This window comes from Rhinopithecus roxellana, chromosome 14, assembly GCF_007565055.1.
Source record: "Rhinopithecus roxellana isolate Shanxi Qingling chromosome 14, ASM756505v1, whole genome shotgun sequence".
Classification (NCBI taxonomy): Eukaryota; Metazoa; Chordata; class Mammalia; order Primates; family Cercopithecidae; genus Rhinopithecus; species Rhinopithecus roxellana.
In genome coordinates, this window is record NC_044562.1 from 98,736,945 (window position 1) to 98,755,024 (window position 18,080).

At 36.2% G+C, this 18,080-nt stretch overlaps 1 protein-coding gene across 4 annotated transcripts in view; it reads right to left on the bottom strand.

Annotated features, from left to right (window-relative positions):
• ERBB4 (erb-b2 receptor tyrosine kinase 4) overlaps window positions 1-18,080 on the bottom strand; it is a 1,183,012-nt gene that overhangs the window by 46,999 nt on the left and 1,117,933 nt on the right. For all 4 annotated transcript variants that reach the window (XM_030916910.1, XM_030916912.1, XM_030916913.1 and 1 more), the window contains exon 21: window positions 1,807-1,962. In XM_030916910.1, the coding sequence (XP_030772770.1) occupies window positions 1,807-1,962 (156 nt within the window). The remainder of the gene's footprint in view (window positions 1-1,806; window positions 1,963-18,080) is intronic.

The following is an 18,080-nucleotide window of genomic DNA, read 5'->3' on the forward strand; positions in this document are numbered from 1 at the left end:
TTATGATTTATAGTATCAAATCTAAACATCTAATACATATGCTTCTAAAAATGTGTTTATAGTTTTTTCTCAAAAAATGAGATTTGTTATATTTTCAGTTATCCCTTTTCACCCTCAGACACATTTTGGGCCACCAGTACAATGGACTCTTTCTATACTTGCCCCCTCCCTTCTCCTCTCATATAATTTGGCCACTAAAAGGCCTAAAGTCATGAATTCCAAAGTTAGCCTTGCTTTGTTTTCCAGTTTCAAATGACCTCTCTCATCTTGGTTAGCCAGTATTGAAAATATGTACCATTTTCAAAATAGGAACTATATAAAAGAATGTGAGGGGATCAGCACAAATCTATCATCACTACAAGAAAAACAACTCAACCCACATATCCTGCTGCTGATGGGCCAGCAGAATGAGTTTCAACTATGAAGGGCAGCATTATATAGCTGAGAATATAATTAGATTCTATGGAATAAAGATAAACACTTCTACTGTGCAGTTGAAAGCTTAAAACTAAATAGGCCTTTGAAATCATGAGGTTGGCTGCTCACCAAGGTGACACCAAGGTAACTCTATGACAGAATCATGGTATCCAGTGAAAGGGAACAGAAGACACATTGAAAGTAATTTCCCTATGGGCAAGGAGTTAGCAGACTTTATGGACTACGGACATTGTGTTAAAGAAGTAAGTTTAAATCACAGGTAGCTTGATAAAGACTTAATGGTTACCAAGCATTTAAAGCTGTAATGAATCTTGCTTTAGACAAATCTTATGTCTCAAATCTTATGTTCTCAAGACAAGTGAAGCCATGTGATTTATAGACTTCAACTTCTGTGCAGTCTTATAGTGAATTTCAAAGCTGTGGTCTCAGACTACTGCAGTTTGGTAGCAAACAGGCAAAATAGGGTAGTTTAAAAAAATTTTGTGTTACTTTGCCTTGTGATGAAGTTAAGCATTTGGAAACCTAACACTGCAAAATATTTATAATATATATTTGGATGGCCCATGATAAATAAAGCATATAATAAATATATTTACATGACATGAGAATAACTGAGTTTTTTTGTTAGTGTAAGCTTATAGGTCACCATAGGCTAAGATTGCATTTGCTCATTTCATTTGGGCTTCCCGACCTTAGGTTTCACCAGGTGAAGCTAGAGGGACCTCCATATGAAGTCTAGTCCTAATAGTTTGGCCAAGAAAGGCAAGCTAAAGAGAAGGTTAATGAGGAAGTACAAGACATGGTACTAAGGCTTGGATTGAGACCATAGAGTGGGTGAAAGAGTCAGGAATGCTGTTGTCAGGCAGAGGCTGAGACTAGAGGGTCAGAAAAGTTAGACGAGGCAGTGGCTCTGTTCAGGGTTGTTTGTACTACCTAAACTTTTCTCTGGTCTATAAGAGAGAAGCTATGTTATCTGTAAGAGTTAGTGCTATGGTCTTTAGATCAATGGGACAATTTCTACAGCCATGTGTTAAAGTTTAATTTCTAGAAGCCCTAAGGATCCACCCCCTTCCCACCACTGGACCTAACATGAAGGTCACCTGGGTACAGACATACATCACCTTATTTTAGCTACTTTTGAGAAATGGAAGCTGGTAATATATGGTATATATATATATATATATATATGTACATGGAATATATACACACACATATACATACCCTGAGCAGGAGAAAAGGCAAATGGTAGAACCAAGGTTTTATAATCTCCTAAGCTTCAGGCTTATTGATTTCTTGTATAAAATATAAGGACATAAAAGAATAGTATACTACATTTTCAAGCAATATTGCTTTCAAAAAGATATCCACCTTTCCTCCATCAGCATTGTATTCTTTTTCATCTCCTTCCAAGAGTCTGGCTAGTCCAAAATCTGTAATTTTCACATGGTTTGGAGATTTCACTAAGACATTACGGGCTGCCAAATCCCGATGAACGAGCCGTCTTTCTTCCAGGTACATCATTCCCTGAAAAACATCAATTTCCTTAATGATAGTCAGTTAATGCCTAGGTTTTTCCTTTTTTTCTAAAAAGAATTCTCTTAGCCTTCAGTTGGAAGTGCCTAATTTTTTAAGTGAAGCCAGAATCCTAGAATATTTTCAAAATTAGAGAAAACTTGATTTTGGGGGAGAGCAAACCACAAACAGCTTGTGGTCTTTTCTCCCTAAAGTCCTATGAGACAAATGAATTACTTTCACATGAGCTAAACGTTAGATCATTATTTTTCCAAGCGACTTGATATCCTTTTGCAAACTCTTTCTTTTTGCAAAGTGTGCAGGTGTTGTAGCAGATAAGCTAACATATGCTTGGATTGACCCACATATTTGTAGTCATTCCTTCTCAATAACTTCTGCTTCATGTCATCTCCCCCCTACACATCCAAACAAATACCTCTATCCATAATTTTTAGAAATATTTCATTTGAGGTTTAATGGTGCCAAAATCGCCATTATAGAGTCTATGGAGGCTGAAGAATTATACTATGATATTATACTAAGAATTATACTATTCTTATTAATTATTCACAGAATGAAGTATATACCCTAGAAGTCTTAAAAACCTGTAATTTTTAAGAAGGCTTCTATGGTGTCAGTAGTCACTATGAGAATCCATAGTGAAATTACATAGTTTGTAATGACACTGAAATTAGCCTTTAATATTTTGCCTTTATAAAACATACAGGGAAATTAAAAATAAAATGTGTTGCTGTTTAGCAGCAAGAGACATAGCTGGCTCTCCTCACAATACATCCGCATGTAACAATATATAACATGTTATGTATTAATATCTATACAAATTCAGAAAACATAATCCAGAGGAGTGACAATTACTTTATTATTTATACTTCAGTACTAGGTAAACTAAGAGTTGCTAAACATTATGTTTAACAAAATAACTTAAGTAAAACTAAGGAAATAAACCTGAGGCCAAGAATAGAGTGAATATATTTTTGTTGAAGAGTTGGGGAAATTCTATATTTGATTATTTTGCTGGTACAATGGTCATCATTTAAAAATAGATTAGAATTATTATGAAATGGTTGAACCATACTCTCACGCCAATTGCAAATCAATGCTGTTGGCAGTTAACATTACAACTGCAGGATTTTGAAGGATTAATGGTTTCTGATACCAAAACAAAAGCTGTGGAAAACAGACACATAAATCACACAGGTCAAAAAATTATGAACCGTATACCTGGTGTAGTGTAAAGAGAAGATTACTCCAAACAGCATCATGAGCCAACCCCATATAAATGCACATTAAACACAACCAGTGGAGATACTGCCTGATATAGTCTAATCAGTCAACAGTTGGGTGACACTGTGCGGATGAGTGTTTTCTGAAATCAACTTACAACCGAGATTTATGGGACTTTTGCCTGCTTTCCTAAATAGTGCTTTGTGTTTGAGTACATTAAATTAGAAATTCCTAGAATAAAGTACATCTGAGAACATATAGCCCTTATATGACTTAAAGGATCAAAAAATAAATAAATGCATTGCCTTGGAGATAAAATATTTTCATATCTTCCCAAATCTATCCCTTTAAGAAATGTTCATGAAACATTCATTATTCTCTTTCTTATCACCTTCATATCAGAACATGGAATATATGTTGGCAACAGGTTAACGCATACTATGTGCTGGACTATTTGCCAGACACCGAGAAGACAAAAAAGATTCAGATAAGGTCTGTACATTAAAGGAGAACAGAAGCTAATTAATAAAGTGGGCAGATAGGGAATAAAAATTTGAATGGACTGATGTGATACATGCAAGGCATTTAAAAAGAACTCTATTCTGAGGCCCTTATGTAGTACAGCCTAGCAAGTATGCATGAGAGGAGAGACATCAAAGTGGTACTAAGACCTAAGTAAGGATTGAATGATGTCTCCCAATTGGGCAGAGTGAGGGTAAAACTGCAGGCAAACAGAACAAGCACAGGGGCATCAGTACCGTGGTGTACTTGGACAAAGACATGCAATTCTGTATTTTTGAAGCATGCTGTATTAGGGAGGGACAGTGGTGAGAAGTGAAACTGAAAACAAAAGAAGAGGCAGGGTCCAAGAAGGGTCCCTTATATGTCATGGTAAAGAACTTAGACTTTTGTATTTCATGCAGTATACAATTAGGTGATGTGGAAGTTGTTTTAAAAAGGGGAGTGAGACCAGGCGTGATGGCTCATGCCTGTAATCCCCGCACTTTGGGAGGCTGAGGCGGGTGGATCACGAGGTCAGGAGTTTGAGACCATCCTGGTTATCATGGTGAAACCCCGTCTCTACTAAAAATACAAAAAATTAGCCAGGCGTGGTGGCGGGTGCCTGTAGTCCCAGCTACTGGGGAGGTTGAGGCAGGAGAATGGCGTGAACCCAGGAGGCGGAGCTTGCAGTGAGCCGAGATTGATTGTCTCAGAAAAAAAAAAAGGCGGGGGGTGGCATGAGATTATTGTTGGACTCTTTGAAACGCCACTCTGGTGTTAATACAGAGAATGGATTGGACACCTGTGTAGCTGAAGGCAGGAGCCACTGACACAATACAGAAGCAAGGTGATGGGAGTGTAAAATAAAGATTGCAAATTTGCAGTCCATGGACTACATACATCCATTTTTCAGATTTTTTTTTCTTTAGTCCCCACACTGGGTATGGGTTAGTCTTTCTCTTTAGCTGAGACCAACTGTACCCCAATGAGGGTAATCCCAACCCATTTTCCAAGATCCCACTGCTCACTATTTCTTCCCAGGAATTCTGCTTCCATCACTTATGACACTCGTCTGCTCCTACGTGTAAGAGTATCTGAACCTTCAACTAAACTAGGCCAGAAGGAATACTATAAAGAGGATAATATCAAGGAATATTTATAAAATTAAGTAATCATCCTCACAGTATTTGTTTGAATGATGAAGAAAGAGAATACATTGAGAACAATTTTGTTTTTAGACTTTTATCATTTAGGTGGATAATGATCCCTTGAACCAAATATCGTTCTAATAAAAATATCATTTTTATATTTCTTAAACTTATGCAGGAAGAGTGATATGTACTTTGCCAATAGGGAACTAAGGCACATTCACCAAAAAATTTAAAACTGTGCTATGATCTGAATGGTTTTATGTCCTTCCTCAAATTCGTATGTTGAAATTCCAGCCCCCAAAGTGATGCTGTTAGGAGGTAGGGACTTTGAAAGGTGATTAGATCATGAGAGTAGAACCTCATGAATGATATTAGCAAACTTATAAAAGAGAACTTAGATCTGTTGCTTCTTCAGCCATGTGAGGTTACAGGAGCTATGAACAATCAGGAATCAGATCCTCAACTAGACACTAAATTTTCTGGCACCATTATCTGGGACTTCCCAGTCTCCAAAACTATGAGAAATGAATTTCTGCTTATGGTATTTTGTTATAGCAGCCTGCACAGACTGACACTCTAATGACATACTCTACAATACAAGAAAAACTTCAAAAACTCCAAAAGTTCTTTGAAATTCTATACACAAAGCTCAGCAAAGAATAGACTATTCTGAAGCTAAATACTGTTTGTCCAGAAAAAGCGCTTTCTTCAAAATAATGAAAAATCAATTTTTAAAAACTAGGTGACAATGTCTAGACAGTTTCCCTCACCCACCTGACCGTCACTAAAAGCAATAAGAACGTAAGTATCTATATCATTACCAAACCATCAAAATACATGTTTATGGTTGCTCTGTAACTATGAAACATCATTATACAGATGGATGCTTTCAAATCATTACTTACTAAAGCCACCTTAGTCCTACTTTCACACCCTGAGAGTGTTGAATCATCTATGGATTGCTCAAAACAGTTTTCTCTACATCACAGTCATTAAATAGGATTTTCTTTCTGGAAGATCTCATTTGAGTCACACTCTGCTAGATTCCTTCAAAATGAAATCACTCTTCAAATTAGAGTGTCATGCAACTAAGGTGGCAGACAATTATTAGAAATAACAGGGACAAAAAACAAACTGGATGAAGTCTCTGGAAGTTTCAAGAGGAACAAATAAGGGTCATTCATTATGATGCTGTGTTTCGTGGGTAAAGAAACCTTATACTCTGCGCTGTAGCAGTTCTCATATCCATGCCAGGCCAGCTTGGTAAAGTAGATTATGAGAAGATAATACTGATGGCAACCACAGTTGACATTGACCCAGTACTTAGAACACAGCAGTCATTAAAGTAAATGTTGCCACATTGGTTGGTTAACTTAATCCTATGAGATGCATACTGTTGTCATATTTTACATATGAGAAAACTAAGGCTAAGTGAGGTCAAGTTACTTGCTCCAAGTTATCTAATCAGGGATCCCCAAGCCCTGGGCCATGGAGCAGCACCAGTCTGTGGCCTGTTAGAAACTGGGCTGCACAGAAGGAAGTGAGTGGCAGGTGAGCCAGCATTACTGCCAGAGCTCTGCCTCCTATCAGATTAGCAGTGGCGGCATTTGATTCTCATAGGAGGCTGAACCCAACTGTGAACTGTGCATGTAAGGGATCTAGATTGTGAACTTCTTATGAGAATCTAACTAATGCCTGATGATTTCAGGCGGAACAGTTTCATCCTGAAACTGTGTTCCCTGCCGGGTCCCCACAAAAAGAGTCCCTGGTGCCAAAAAGGTTGGGGACTGCTGATCTAGCTAATGCATGGTAGAAGTTGGATTGGATCTCTTGCTGTGCAGACTCTACAGTCTACATTTTTAAGCCTATCTTCTCTCTTAATGGGTCACAGGGTAATGTGGGCATGGATAAATTAATGAACATAGTGGTCATACAGATTTTTGTTTTTGTTTTTGAAATAAGGTCTAGCTCTGTCATCCAGGCTGGAGTGCAGTGGCATGATCAGGGCTCACTGCAGCCTCAACCTCCTGGCCTCAAGCAATCCTCCTGCCTCAGACTTCCAAAGTGTTGGGATTATAGGCATGAGTCTCTGCATCCAGCCACTTGAAGTCATATAGCTTTAAAAGGCACTAGTACTTTGGCAGAAAAAAAACTATTATCTGGTGTTGCTGTGAATTTCAGGACATAATGCAAGTGATTGCCTCATTTTTTAATTTATATTTTAAACTCAGTTAAATTATAGCATCTTTTTGTAAGTTCGCAGGAATTTGAATTGTGCAAACTACAGACTGTTCTTATTTTGGTCACAGAGTATGCAAGACGGTAGAGTGGGTATGAGTGTAGATTCTGTGGCCAATTGCCTGTTTGAAACCCCAGTCCTGCCATGTTCTAGCCCTGTCACTCTGAGAAAGTTATTTAATCTCTCTGTCATCACCTTCCTCTCCTCCTCTCTAAATGGGCTTAACAGCATCTCTCCTTCAGGTTGTTGTGAGGTAAATTAGCATATGCAAAGCGCTTAAATAGCAATTGGCATATAGTAAGTGTAGAACATGAAAACCTTTATTACTGCTCCAGGGATAGCTATCAACAATCCTAGAATGCACAAGACTTACTTACCCTCCTTAACTTTAATTGCCTATTTCAGAAAATCTGTGAACCTCAGCTAATATATCACAGTGGGTGTTTAATAAATGTTTGCAAATGGTGATACATATACTTATAACCCACCCATCATGATTAATGTGTGAATACAATTTCAGAATTATTACTATTCAAAGTATTATTTTAACAATAATTCACCCAAGGATGCTGTCATAGAAGAAGAAAGAAAAATTAGAAGACATATTAAAAGATTTTGTGCCCTCTATAAATACATCACAGACTAAAGAATTTAGTGAAGATAAAGGTCACGAATAAAATAGATCTGAAAGGTTCAGTGCTGCAGAATGTTTTCTATGGGTTAATAAAATAGATTTTCTACACCAAGATAACTGCCACTTACCACACACCATGGAGGGGAGTTTCTAAAAGAAGTGTTTTAGGGTTATTTTGTCTACTTCATGATCCAAATGCCACAAGTCTGATTTTATCGAAACTATTCAGAATTTACCATTACCCAAACTATTCATAATTTTACCATTTTTCATGCCTTCTCTGTAAGCCCAAGTAAGTTTTCAAAGAATGCATACTTATTCCATGTTTTGCTCATAGCTCTTAAAATGTGTAATCATAGTAAATACAAGTTAACTACAGAAGGTCAAATTGTATGCTTGACTTTCAGAAATGAACTTTGATATAAAATCCAAGGAAAATGTTATTAGAATTGAATTTAACATTTTAATCTCTGGTTAGAATCAACTCATATAAACTGCTTATGGAAAAGAACAGAGAATGACTTAATTTTAAAATATTGGTATTGACAAACACCTAGCCATGACCTTCTTTTCAATCTTATGATATGTGAGTCACGACAATCTGGCAAAAAAGCATTATTATTGTTTTAATTCAATGTGAAAATGTATTTTGCCCAGCTGCCGGAAGCTAAAGGAAGTCAAGAGAGACTGGACTATTTCTGACAATAAATATTTGCTTCTCACATATTGGCCATGTGACAATTTTATCAAATACATGTGTGGAGCTAAAAATTTCAAGCTGCAGTCAGCTCACAGGCATTAATCTCCAGCATTAATCTCTGGAGTTAGCAAGAGAACATTTTTTTTTTTTTTCTGTTTTCATTCTAATAACCTGAAGCTTTCTTAATAACAGGAAGCTTCAGGAAACCTAACTTCAAATGAAAATATCTCCTTTTTACTACCTTTCCTTCTAAAAGCAATTCTTTCCCTGAGGGAAAGAAGAATCCAACTATAATGCTTACTATGGTTACGGCTAAAGATATAAGCATGTTCAAGGAAAGAAAGGAATCTTTGGATGAAGTAACTGATTTTATCCAAATAGTGCATAAAGGGAATATAAGGGGGCTCAGTAATGGAGTCAACTGAGCGATCTTTTTAACCAGCAGAAGCTGGTTCATGGCAGAATAGAAAGAACACAGAGCTGAGTGTTGTGAGACAGAAGTTTTGGACATATTGTTAACTAGGTTTATGACCACAGGTACTCATTTCACCTCTGCTATAAAAGTGATGGATTGGCTGAAATGATCTCTGAGGTTACTGCTGGCTTTAAATTTTTATTTCATGATAGATGAAACTGTAAAATATATCTATCTGAAATATTAAATTGTGGGCCAACAATAGACACAGAGAAGAGTAAAGAGGTAGAGTAGATGTCCCCCTTCAAATATTTAGTGAGAGTCATGAATACATTTTAGTAAAAATCATCTTAGTGCATCCTAAGTTTAAAATATAAGGCTCCAAAAACACTGGCTACTTACTAGCTATGTGATTTTGGTCAATTTATACAACACTTATGTTTCACTTTCTTTGTTAAATGGGGGTAATAATAGTGTCTACTCTGAGGGTTATCTTGAGGATTCAATGGCTTAAAATCTGGAAAACATATCAACATTCACTATTATAAGATACTATGTATTTTTTAAATAAATAAGCACAAGTTTATCTTATTAAAAATATAATTTGACTACTTTGAAGAAAAGGCAGCCAGTTGAAACACCTGTTGGTTACTCAGCACTGTTAGGTGCAGTAGCTTCTCATTCTACTTGTTCCTAAATGTTCTTCCTATTATTCTATTCAGAGGAAGAAAAGCAGATTCATACAGCTGTCCTGAGCCAGCATGGAGTTAACACTCATGGTTAATTCTCACACTTCCAACTGCAGCCACGATCTTCAAGAAGCCTAGTTAGGTTGCAGATTTTAAGACGACTTTGGAATATTAAGGACAACAAAATTTCTGTCATTTTAATAATATATAATAAAAATTATTGTTTGGTATTTATTTGAAAATTTTCATAGACCCAATAATATATTTGAGTGTGTATGTGGTGTGTATGCATGTGTGAGTGCATACACAATTGCATGTAGGAGATGCTGTGGTGTGCTGCCCAGAAACCTCTTCAGGACCTGGACACTCAGCTGGAAATTTTGGCTGTTGATGATTCGTCTCAGCTTCCTCACTCTTGGGATATTGACACTCCAATGCTCCATCTATGCTGCAAAGAAAAATAGCTACTTCCTGGACAGACTTACAAAAGTCTGGTCTTATGGTTCATTTACTCCAACCACAAACATGTATAGAGTGCCAGTTACTGATGCCAGGCAAATTTCAAGTTGTCAAAGACACAGCGAAATGCATAAAAAGTTGTTTTTATAAGTGCCTCCAAAGGCACCATCCCTTGGGGAACCCAGTAAAATTAAAGAGGCTTATTTAAAAGCCTTCAACATTTATTATGTGGAAGGAAGTGTTTTCTCTTCACTGAATTCACAGAGCACCCATTTTCTAGATTACATTCAGTTTTGTGAGTTTCATATATGGCTTGTAGTCTACTGCATATAGTTTTATATATATGGTCATATAGCATAATGGTAAAGAGCACTGCTTTTGGAATCAAGCTGCCTGCAAGACAAATCTTAGTTCTGATAAGTTTTGTCATGCACTAGTATCACCTTTGAACAAGTTATTTTATCTCTCTGTACATTAATTTCCTTGTCTTAAAATAGGAGTAGTAGTAGTAATACAGGTTTCATTGTGTTCTTGTGAGTTCCCATATACGGAGGATTTAGAACAGTCACTGGCAAATTAATAAATGCAATTTGAAATCTGCAATATTTATGATGGAATGTGGGAAAGCAAACCCTGCCACATTTAGGCGAAGCCCCAGATGTTGATATTAGTCTCCCGGGGGAGAGAAGGGGAAGACCATTTACAGATTCCTGAGGCTGACAGAGATAACAGATTTTTTTTTTTTTTTTTTTTTTTTTTTAATTTTTGCTCCCTACATTTTCTTCAGAAGTTTCATTTACCACTGACGGCAAGCTTTTAAAACATCCATTTGAAGAACAGTCTCCTTGGGACTTGAAAGCCTTCTTAAGAAAACCAGAAAATAAAGAAATGAAATCAAAAACAAAAAAGTAAATTAAATAGCATGTATGAAAAGCCTCTGCTTTCTTACTACATTGTGAGTAAGAAGCTCATCTGCCTGCATCAAGAGAATATCAAGCATGCTACAGTTTTTTCTCCTATTGACCTCTTGCCAATATGATTACAATAGGAGAAGTGAATCGTGCAGTGTCCAAACTCTCACAGGGAGGTGTACTTAAAATGGATTACTTCTACTCCTTAGGCAGCCGATCAATAAAGATGTGGTTTGCAATGAGAATGGAGATGTCTGTGGGCTGTAGTAGTTATCCTCTGTGTCTCTTTAGAAATTAATTAAAAATCAATGAAGTGTGCAACCTATTAATACAGCAACCTCTAGATTAATAGAAGCTGAGCCTTTCTCTGAGCATACATATTGTGCAAATGCATTCTGAGACTATAGAGAGGTGGTTGAATGTCTGACACCCTAGTAATAATTGAGCAGAAACAGATCATTCCTAATATTTTGTAGTTTCACAAAATTGCATGCTACTGGTGGAAAACTATAAAGCTTAGGGACAGGGATGTGTATATACAATTTTCCTTCTTAAGCTGATTATATCAAATTTTATGAGGTATCCTTATTACAAAGCAAAACTTCTGCCATCATATAGACCTAAAGAATTTCAATAACTATTTTCTTAAGTGTGGTTTACATATCTATATGTCTCAGCAGTTGAGTTTATTTATAACTGCTGAATATTTTTATGTGTTAAAAATGTGAAATTCCTAGAACACTTTAAGGCTCTTATGCAACTTGAGTATCCGCATAAGGAGTTGAAAAGTGTGTCATTCAATTCAGTTCTGCCTTGTCTCATTTGGACGGCAATGGGCTTGGCCCCACTATGCAAATATCTGCCCAACACATGTAAAGCTCGCAAGAGTGGCACTTACATACTTCCTTCTGGAAGTCACCCAGCCACTTCCAAACTTCCTGATCTGCCCCATGCTCTCCTTCCTCAGGCTTGTTCCTCTTAAAATCCTCAGAAGGATTTGTACCATGGCTTCTGTTTTCATCTAAATCCCCTACGGTTGATTTTGATGTCCATTTCGACACACATCCTTGTTTCTACCTTTGCATTCTTCCTCAGAATTCCAGGGCTTTGTTTCCATCTAGTTCCTGCATAAAGGCTAAGAGAAAGAGATTCCTACTTTGCACCTTGGCTCATTTTCTAGCCTAACATTACCATAGAAGTACCAGATATCATCACATTACTTAAAATGTGAATCATCTATCATTAAAACTGTCAAGAAATTATCCTGGAGAGTCTGCTGTCATTACACGTTTCAGGACACATGTGATGGTATAGTAATGATACAAATTTCACTGTTTCTTGGCCCAGCCTGATGCAGATCATCTGTAGCTCCCTGCCTCTAAGAAGCCTTTTGCAGATATTTCTAGGGTTCACCAGGAACCTCATAGATGCTCATGGATAATCTTTCTTGTTTTTTGTTTGTTTGTTTGTTTGTTTTTCAGGACTCTTCACTGATATCTGCAGTTGTTGAAACCACAGTTGAAGCTCCTGTGGAAATGCTGATATCTTTTCTGGGGCTGCTATCTCTTGATGCTCCAGAAGTTGCAGCTTATAATGTTTCAAACCATTGCAATTATGCCCTTCCATCCTCCTCACCATGTCAGTGCTCTGCCGTCTTCCACCCAGCCCTACGGAGGAGTTCTACCCTCTTCTGAACTTTGTGCCTTATTTTGTCCTCAGCTGTATTAGTAGCTATTCTTGATTCCTTAGTAACAGTCTCCTTAAAAATATTCAGTAACTTTAGATACTCATTCCATAAAGGCTCAGATCTAGTCCAAAAGGTAGCCATGGAAAATTAACATATTTCTCTTTGCTTAAGTCTCCTCTTTTTAACCATTTGCATTTGCCGTCATTTCCGCATTCTCCTTTACCCTTCAACAGACATGCACACATATCATGCACATACACCAAACCACGTTTTCACTCAGGTAGCCAAAAAAGCCCACAAGCAACTTGACTCCACTTGACCCTCCAGCTTCTTTTCTTGTACTTCTTCACGTTGAACTCTATGGCCAAGCAAAGCTGAAAACCCTCTAATTTATTTTGCCTATATACTTACTATTTCCTTTATCTGGAACACCCCCTCACCATAGACTGCTACACTCTTGCTACCATGCTACAGAGACACGCTTGATCAAATTTAATGTTTCTTAGATCACAAATTAGATGTCATTTCCTCCACAAGATCTTCCCCAGCTCCTAAATAGATTGGGTCACTCTATAACATAATGATAATTTCCAACTTTATCTATATCTATAGACAGATATCCATCCATCCATCCATCCATCCATCCATCCATCCGGAGCTAAACCCTGAGATTATCAAGCGTTATTTTAAAACAACTTTTTGGATTTGCGGCTAAATCAAAGTTATTTTATGATCAGAAAGAACATAAACTTGTATGCTCAGACTTTACAAATGCTATACAACAAATTACCCAATGCTAACAGTTTCATATAGAGAGTAGATAAAGCACAAAGCTGAAATATATATGTGTGCATACACACACACACACGTATATATATATGTGAGTGTTATATGTATGTATGTATATACCTCTAAATATGTATGTGTGTATATATGTATTGAGATTTATACATATATATTCATATGTGTATATATATAGAACCTCAGTAGAGCACGCATCTATTGACTTTATTAATTTGTCAAATTATTTTTAAGAGAATTAAACATTAAAATGAGTAATGGAAGTAGAAAGCTATATTTTTTCAGCTTGTTCAAGTCTGAAAAATAAAGATTTTTATCTTCTATTCTTCACTTCAAACCCTTATGGATTGTTGAGTACCTGGGACTGTGAATGGCGTGTTCCTGTGGAGATGACATAGCTCAGTTTGACCCTCCTCACGTTTACCAATTTCATCACATTTTGGGACAGTCAGTAAATAGTAGTCGATTGATTGATTTCCTCCTCTCCCTATTGCATTTATTCATCCTTACTCTTTCTATTGCCTTTGGATCAAGAGGTTAGGAAAGAAGAAATTCCCAGCAGTAATAAATATACTTGCAATCGTAACCTCATAACAATTAAAAATAAAGGAAGAGGAAAAGGTATCATAAATTTTAATATTATTGGCAATAATTTTCTATTGCTAATGATGATTTTTATTACATTGTCCCTTTGCTTTTTATTTTTTAGTATTAAACATCTGTTAATTTTCAGGCTTACTTGCATATATGTTGCAAATTGCTTGCTCAATATTTTTAATTCTGGAATACTATTTGGGCTTTGGGTTAAATGCTATCGGTTTTCCCACAATTGTTAGGAAATTAGGGTATTGTTCATGCACATTGACAACGTGAAGTTTGAAAGCTGACCTCTTCTTTTGGTCTCCTCTCCAGTTCACAGATTTATGTGGTTAATATCTCATATGAAAGAAAGTTAAAAGCACATATTATAAAAATGGTTCTAAAGGGTCATTTTTAAGCCATTCCTATTTATCATTGGCATCTGGGGAGTGGAGTGCAGGAAGGAAGGGTGCTTTCTGGGACAAGACTTCCTAAACTTCATTATCAGCTCTGCCACTAACTATATGCAGCCATAGGCATGTTAGACATGTTAGCTACTCAGTCTGCCAAAATCTTCATCTATAAAATGGCAATAATAATAATACTTATCTCATAAGGTTGTTGTGAGAATTAAGTGAATGACTATATGTAAAATTCATAGAACAGTTAAGAGTAAACACTCAATGTTATTAGTATTATGTCCTTTGTCCAGCACCTTGCATTACAGATGATTCTCATTTTTAAAAGCTCAGTTTTTAAGTAACTCGAAATTCCCTCAGTATAAAAGTGTGTTTTATACTTAGAATCCCAAAGAACATCTATCGACTGCTAACCACATCTCCTGATAATGCTGTCTTTCCTAGAATGGTTTAATTTCAGCACCCTTACCATCTTTCACGTTTGTGAGGGTTTTTTGTATACTTTCATTTCTGTGTATAATTATCTGTATAACATTTCACTTTGATATTTAAAAGATAATAGGGTAGAAAATGGAAATGATAAGAAAAACATTCTCATATAGTAATATAATTAAGAATAAGTTAAAAATCAATAAAGAAACTAAAATTGGCTTATCTTTAGCCTCTACTGGACACACATTGAACTTTAGCTGGATGACTATATATTCATTAGAACAAAATTTAAGTACATGGGGAAAAGCTGTAAATATATAACTGTGTATGAGATTTAAAGGTAAAACAAAATTAAATATTTTGTGTTACTCTTTATTTATAATTGAATCTCACTTATAACATGTAAATCTATCATTCACTTTAAAAAAAAATACTTTTGACTCTTAGAAATACATTACAAATGAAAATCAGGGACACCTTATATTTGTGTATAGGTATGCATATTCTATTAGGTTATCAGCTATTACAGGAGTAAAGACAAAGTATCATTTATTTTCTCTTGATCACTTTCTAGCTTACTGCATGCACAATATACGTTGTATATACAACTCACTCTCTACGTAGTTGAAAAGAATTAAGTTTCCTTGTTTCTCTAAACAATCTGTTATTGAAGAGAAATTATGTGCTGGACACTCTGCTAATTGTTTTACATATAATGACATAGTATTTCCTTCAAACGCATTGTCTGCTGTGAGATACATATATGGACAAAAACAAATTACATACAGGATGTGTTTAGAAAGTACAGAAAAAGGGAAATGTAGCATATTCTGTGTCGATTACTAAAAACTAACAGAAGAGGTGGAATTTGAGCTTGATATTGAATGAAAATTAGATATTTAAATTTTGGGATAAATACAGTAAAGAACATTCTAGATATAATAAAAAGCACATAAAAAGGATAGAGTTCTAAAAAATGATATGTTTAGAAAAAATGATAACTTCCTTGAGGATAGGATCTAAATTGTCAATGACTAGAAGCGCCAAAATTAAGTGTCTAACTAAATTGTGATTACCTAATATGACATGCACAGCAGTTACTGAAAGTCCTGATAAAACAAATTGACATGATCAGATTTGGCACTTTTGTGGAGGACAAACAAGGGTAAAGCACATTAGAAGGAATCAAGGAGATCAATCGGGATACTATAATACTAATTCCAATAGCAATGCTTTAGTGTTTGACTAAGACAATAACTTGGAGAATTAAGTTTAGGTTAGAGCAGCAGACAGATATAGGAGCTTATCAATGAGGTTAAACCATAAGACAGCATGAGATAACTCAGATATTTTCTTCCAGAGCAAACTCAGGGAAAACACTATTGTTAAATAAGTGAGTGCCAGAAAAGAATCCCAGTAAAAGTGACCAAAAGTAATGACCAGATTTGTAGGAGAAGAACAAAGACAGGGTGTTATTTCTTGTGGAGTTGGAGAGAAAATGAGAGAATTTTAAGAAGGTAAACTAGTGACAGTATCAAATAAATAGGGATGTAAAAAAGGATAACAGAAGGGGGACCCTCGAATTTGGAAATGGGAATATTAGCAACCTGGTGAGTCACTAGATTGCAGTGGACTCAAGAGTGAACAAGGATTTGAAAAATGGTGGTCCACAAAACAACAAAAAATTAGGCTCTTAAAAATAAATGAATACATAGGCTGTCATTTGAAAGAGGAAATCACAAGTTTGTGATTGTTTATTCCTCCGCCCCCAGAGAACTCAAATATTTATATGATGCATGGGAGGAGTCAGTGAGTCAGGGGAGACTGATGATACAGGTTGAGCAGAAATGATGGAGAAATGTTCCAGCAGCAGGGATGGGATCAAATGTTCATGTAAGGAGGCAGGCTTTGTAAAGGAAGAGACGTTTCCTCTGAGATGGCAACAAAGGACATGTTGGAATCTGGAAGAGAATAAGATGGCGGGGGGAGTTCATGTTTTCATACCAGTATTTGTCTTGGTAAATTAGGAGGCACTAATATAAGTTGAGGATGAGAGGGAAGATGGGATAGAGAGAAGAGTTTTGAAGTGGCCAAAGGAGGACCATTGGTCTGATTTCACTCTGTGCACCAGCACAGCAGGTGTCCATGGACGGTGGGTAAGAAAGCTCACATAAGATCAGGATAAAGATTGTCAAAGAATACTGAGGGACAATATAAGATAAAAACCATAAACTTGTAATTGTATCACCTGGCTCGAGTATTCTATTTTCTTCAGAAGCACAGAAACCAAGAAATTGGGTATTTGGGGTCATCCAGGGAAGGATATTAGCAGGTAAGTGAGACAGGAGGAGAGAGATAAAGAAAAATGAACAAAAATAACTGTAGAAATACAAGGGTGTTATTTGAAAGTGTTACATATATAAGAATTTTAATTCTAAGAGTTTTATATATATATGAAGTCTTTTAAAAACTCAGAATAGCTTTGGACATTAGCATGAATTTTGAAGTCGGTTTCATCTTCAAAGGTTTTCTTACTAACACCAACAAATGCATGGTATGAGAAAAATTTATCTCATCTAAACATTTAGAAACTAAAATCAGTTACTCCAAAACCACATTTTTAAAACTTTATTTTAAGCTTAATATCAAAATCTAAAAGTATCAGATAATGACTTTATAGAATCAGATAAAAAATTGTATTCTAAAACAGTGTGACTGAATTAGGTCTTTTTAAAAGAAACTAAAAAGGGGCCGGGCGCGGTGGCTCAAGCCTGTAATCCCAGCACTTTGGGAGGCCGAGACGGGCGGATCACGAGGTCAGGAGATCGAGACCATCCTGGCTAACATGGTGAAACCCCGTCTCTACTAAAAATACAAAAAAAAAAAAAAAAAACTAGCCGGGCGAGGTGGCGGGCGCCTGTAGTCCCAGCTACTCGGGAGGCTGAGGCAGGAGAATGGCGGAAACCCGAGAGGCGGAGCTTGCAGTGAGCTGAGATCGGGCCACTGCACTCCAGCCTGGGTGACAGAGCAAGACTCCGTCTCAAAAAAAAAAAAAGAAAGAAACTAAAAAGGTATTGTTTACTATTTGATTTATTTATTTTAATAGTTTGCCTTCCAATAATTCCTTCTACATTTTTAGTTACAAATGATCCATATCTCCTACTGGATTTAATTTTTATCTATCATATATTTTTGAAAGAGGTGAAGATTTTTTCCACATCACAGTATATTAACATGTAACATAAGAAAACTATAAACCCTCTATAAA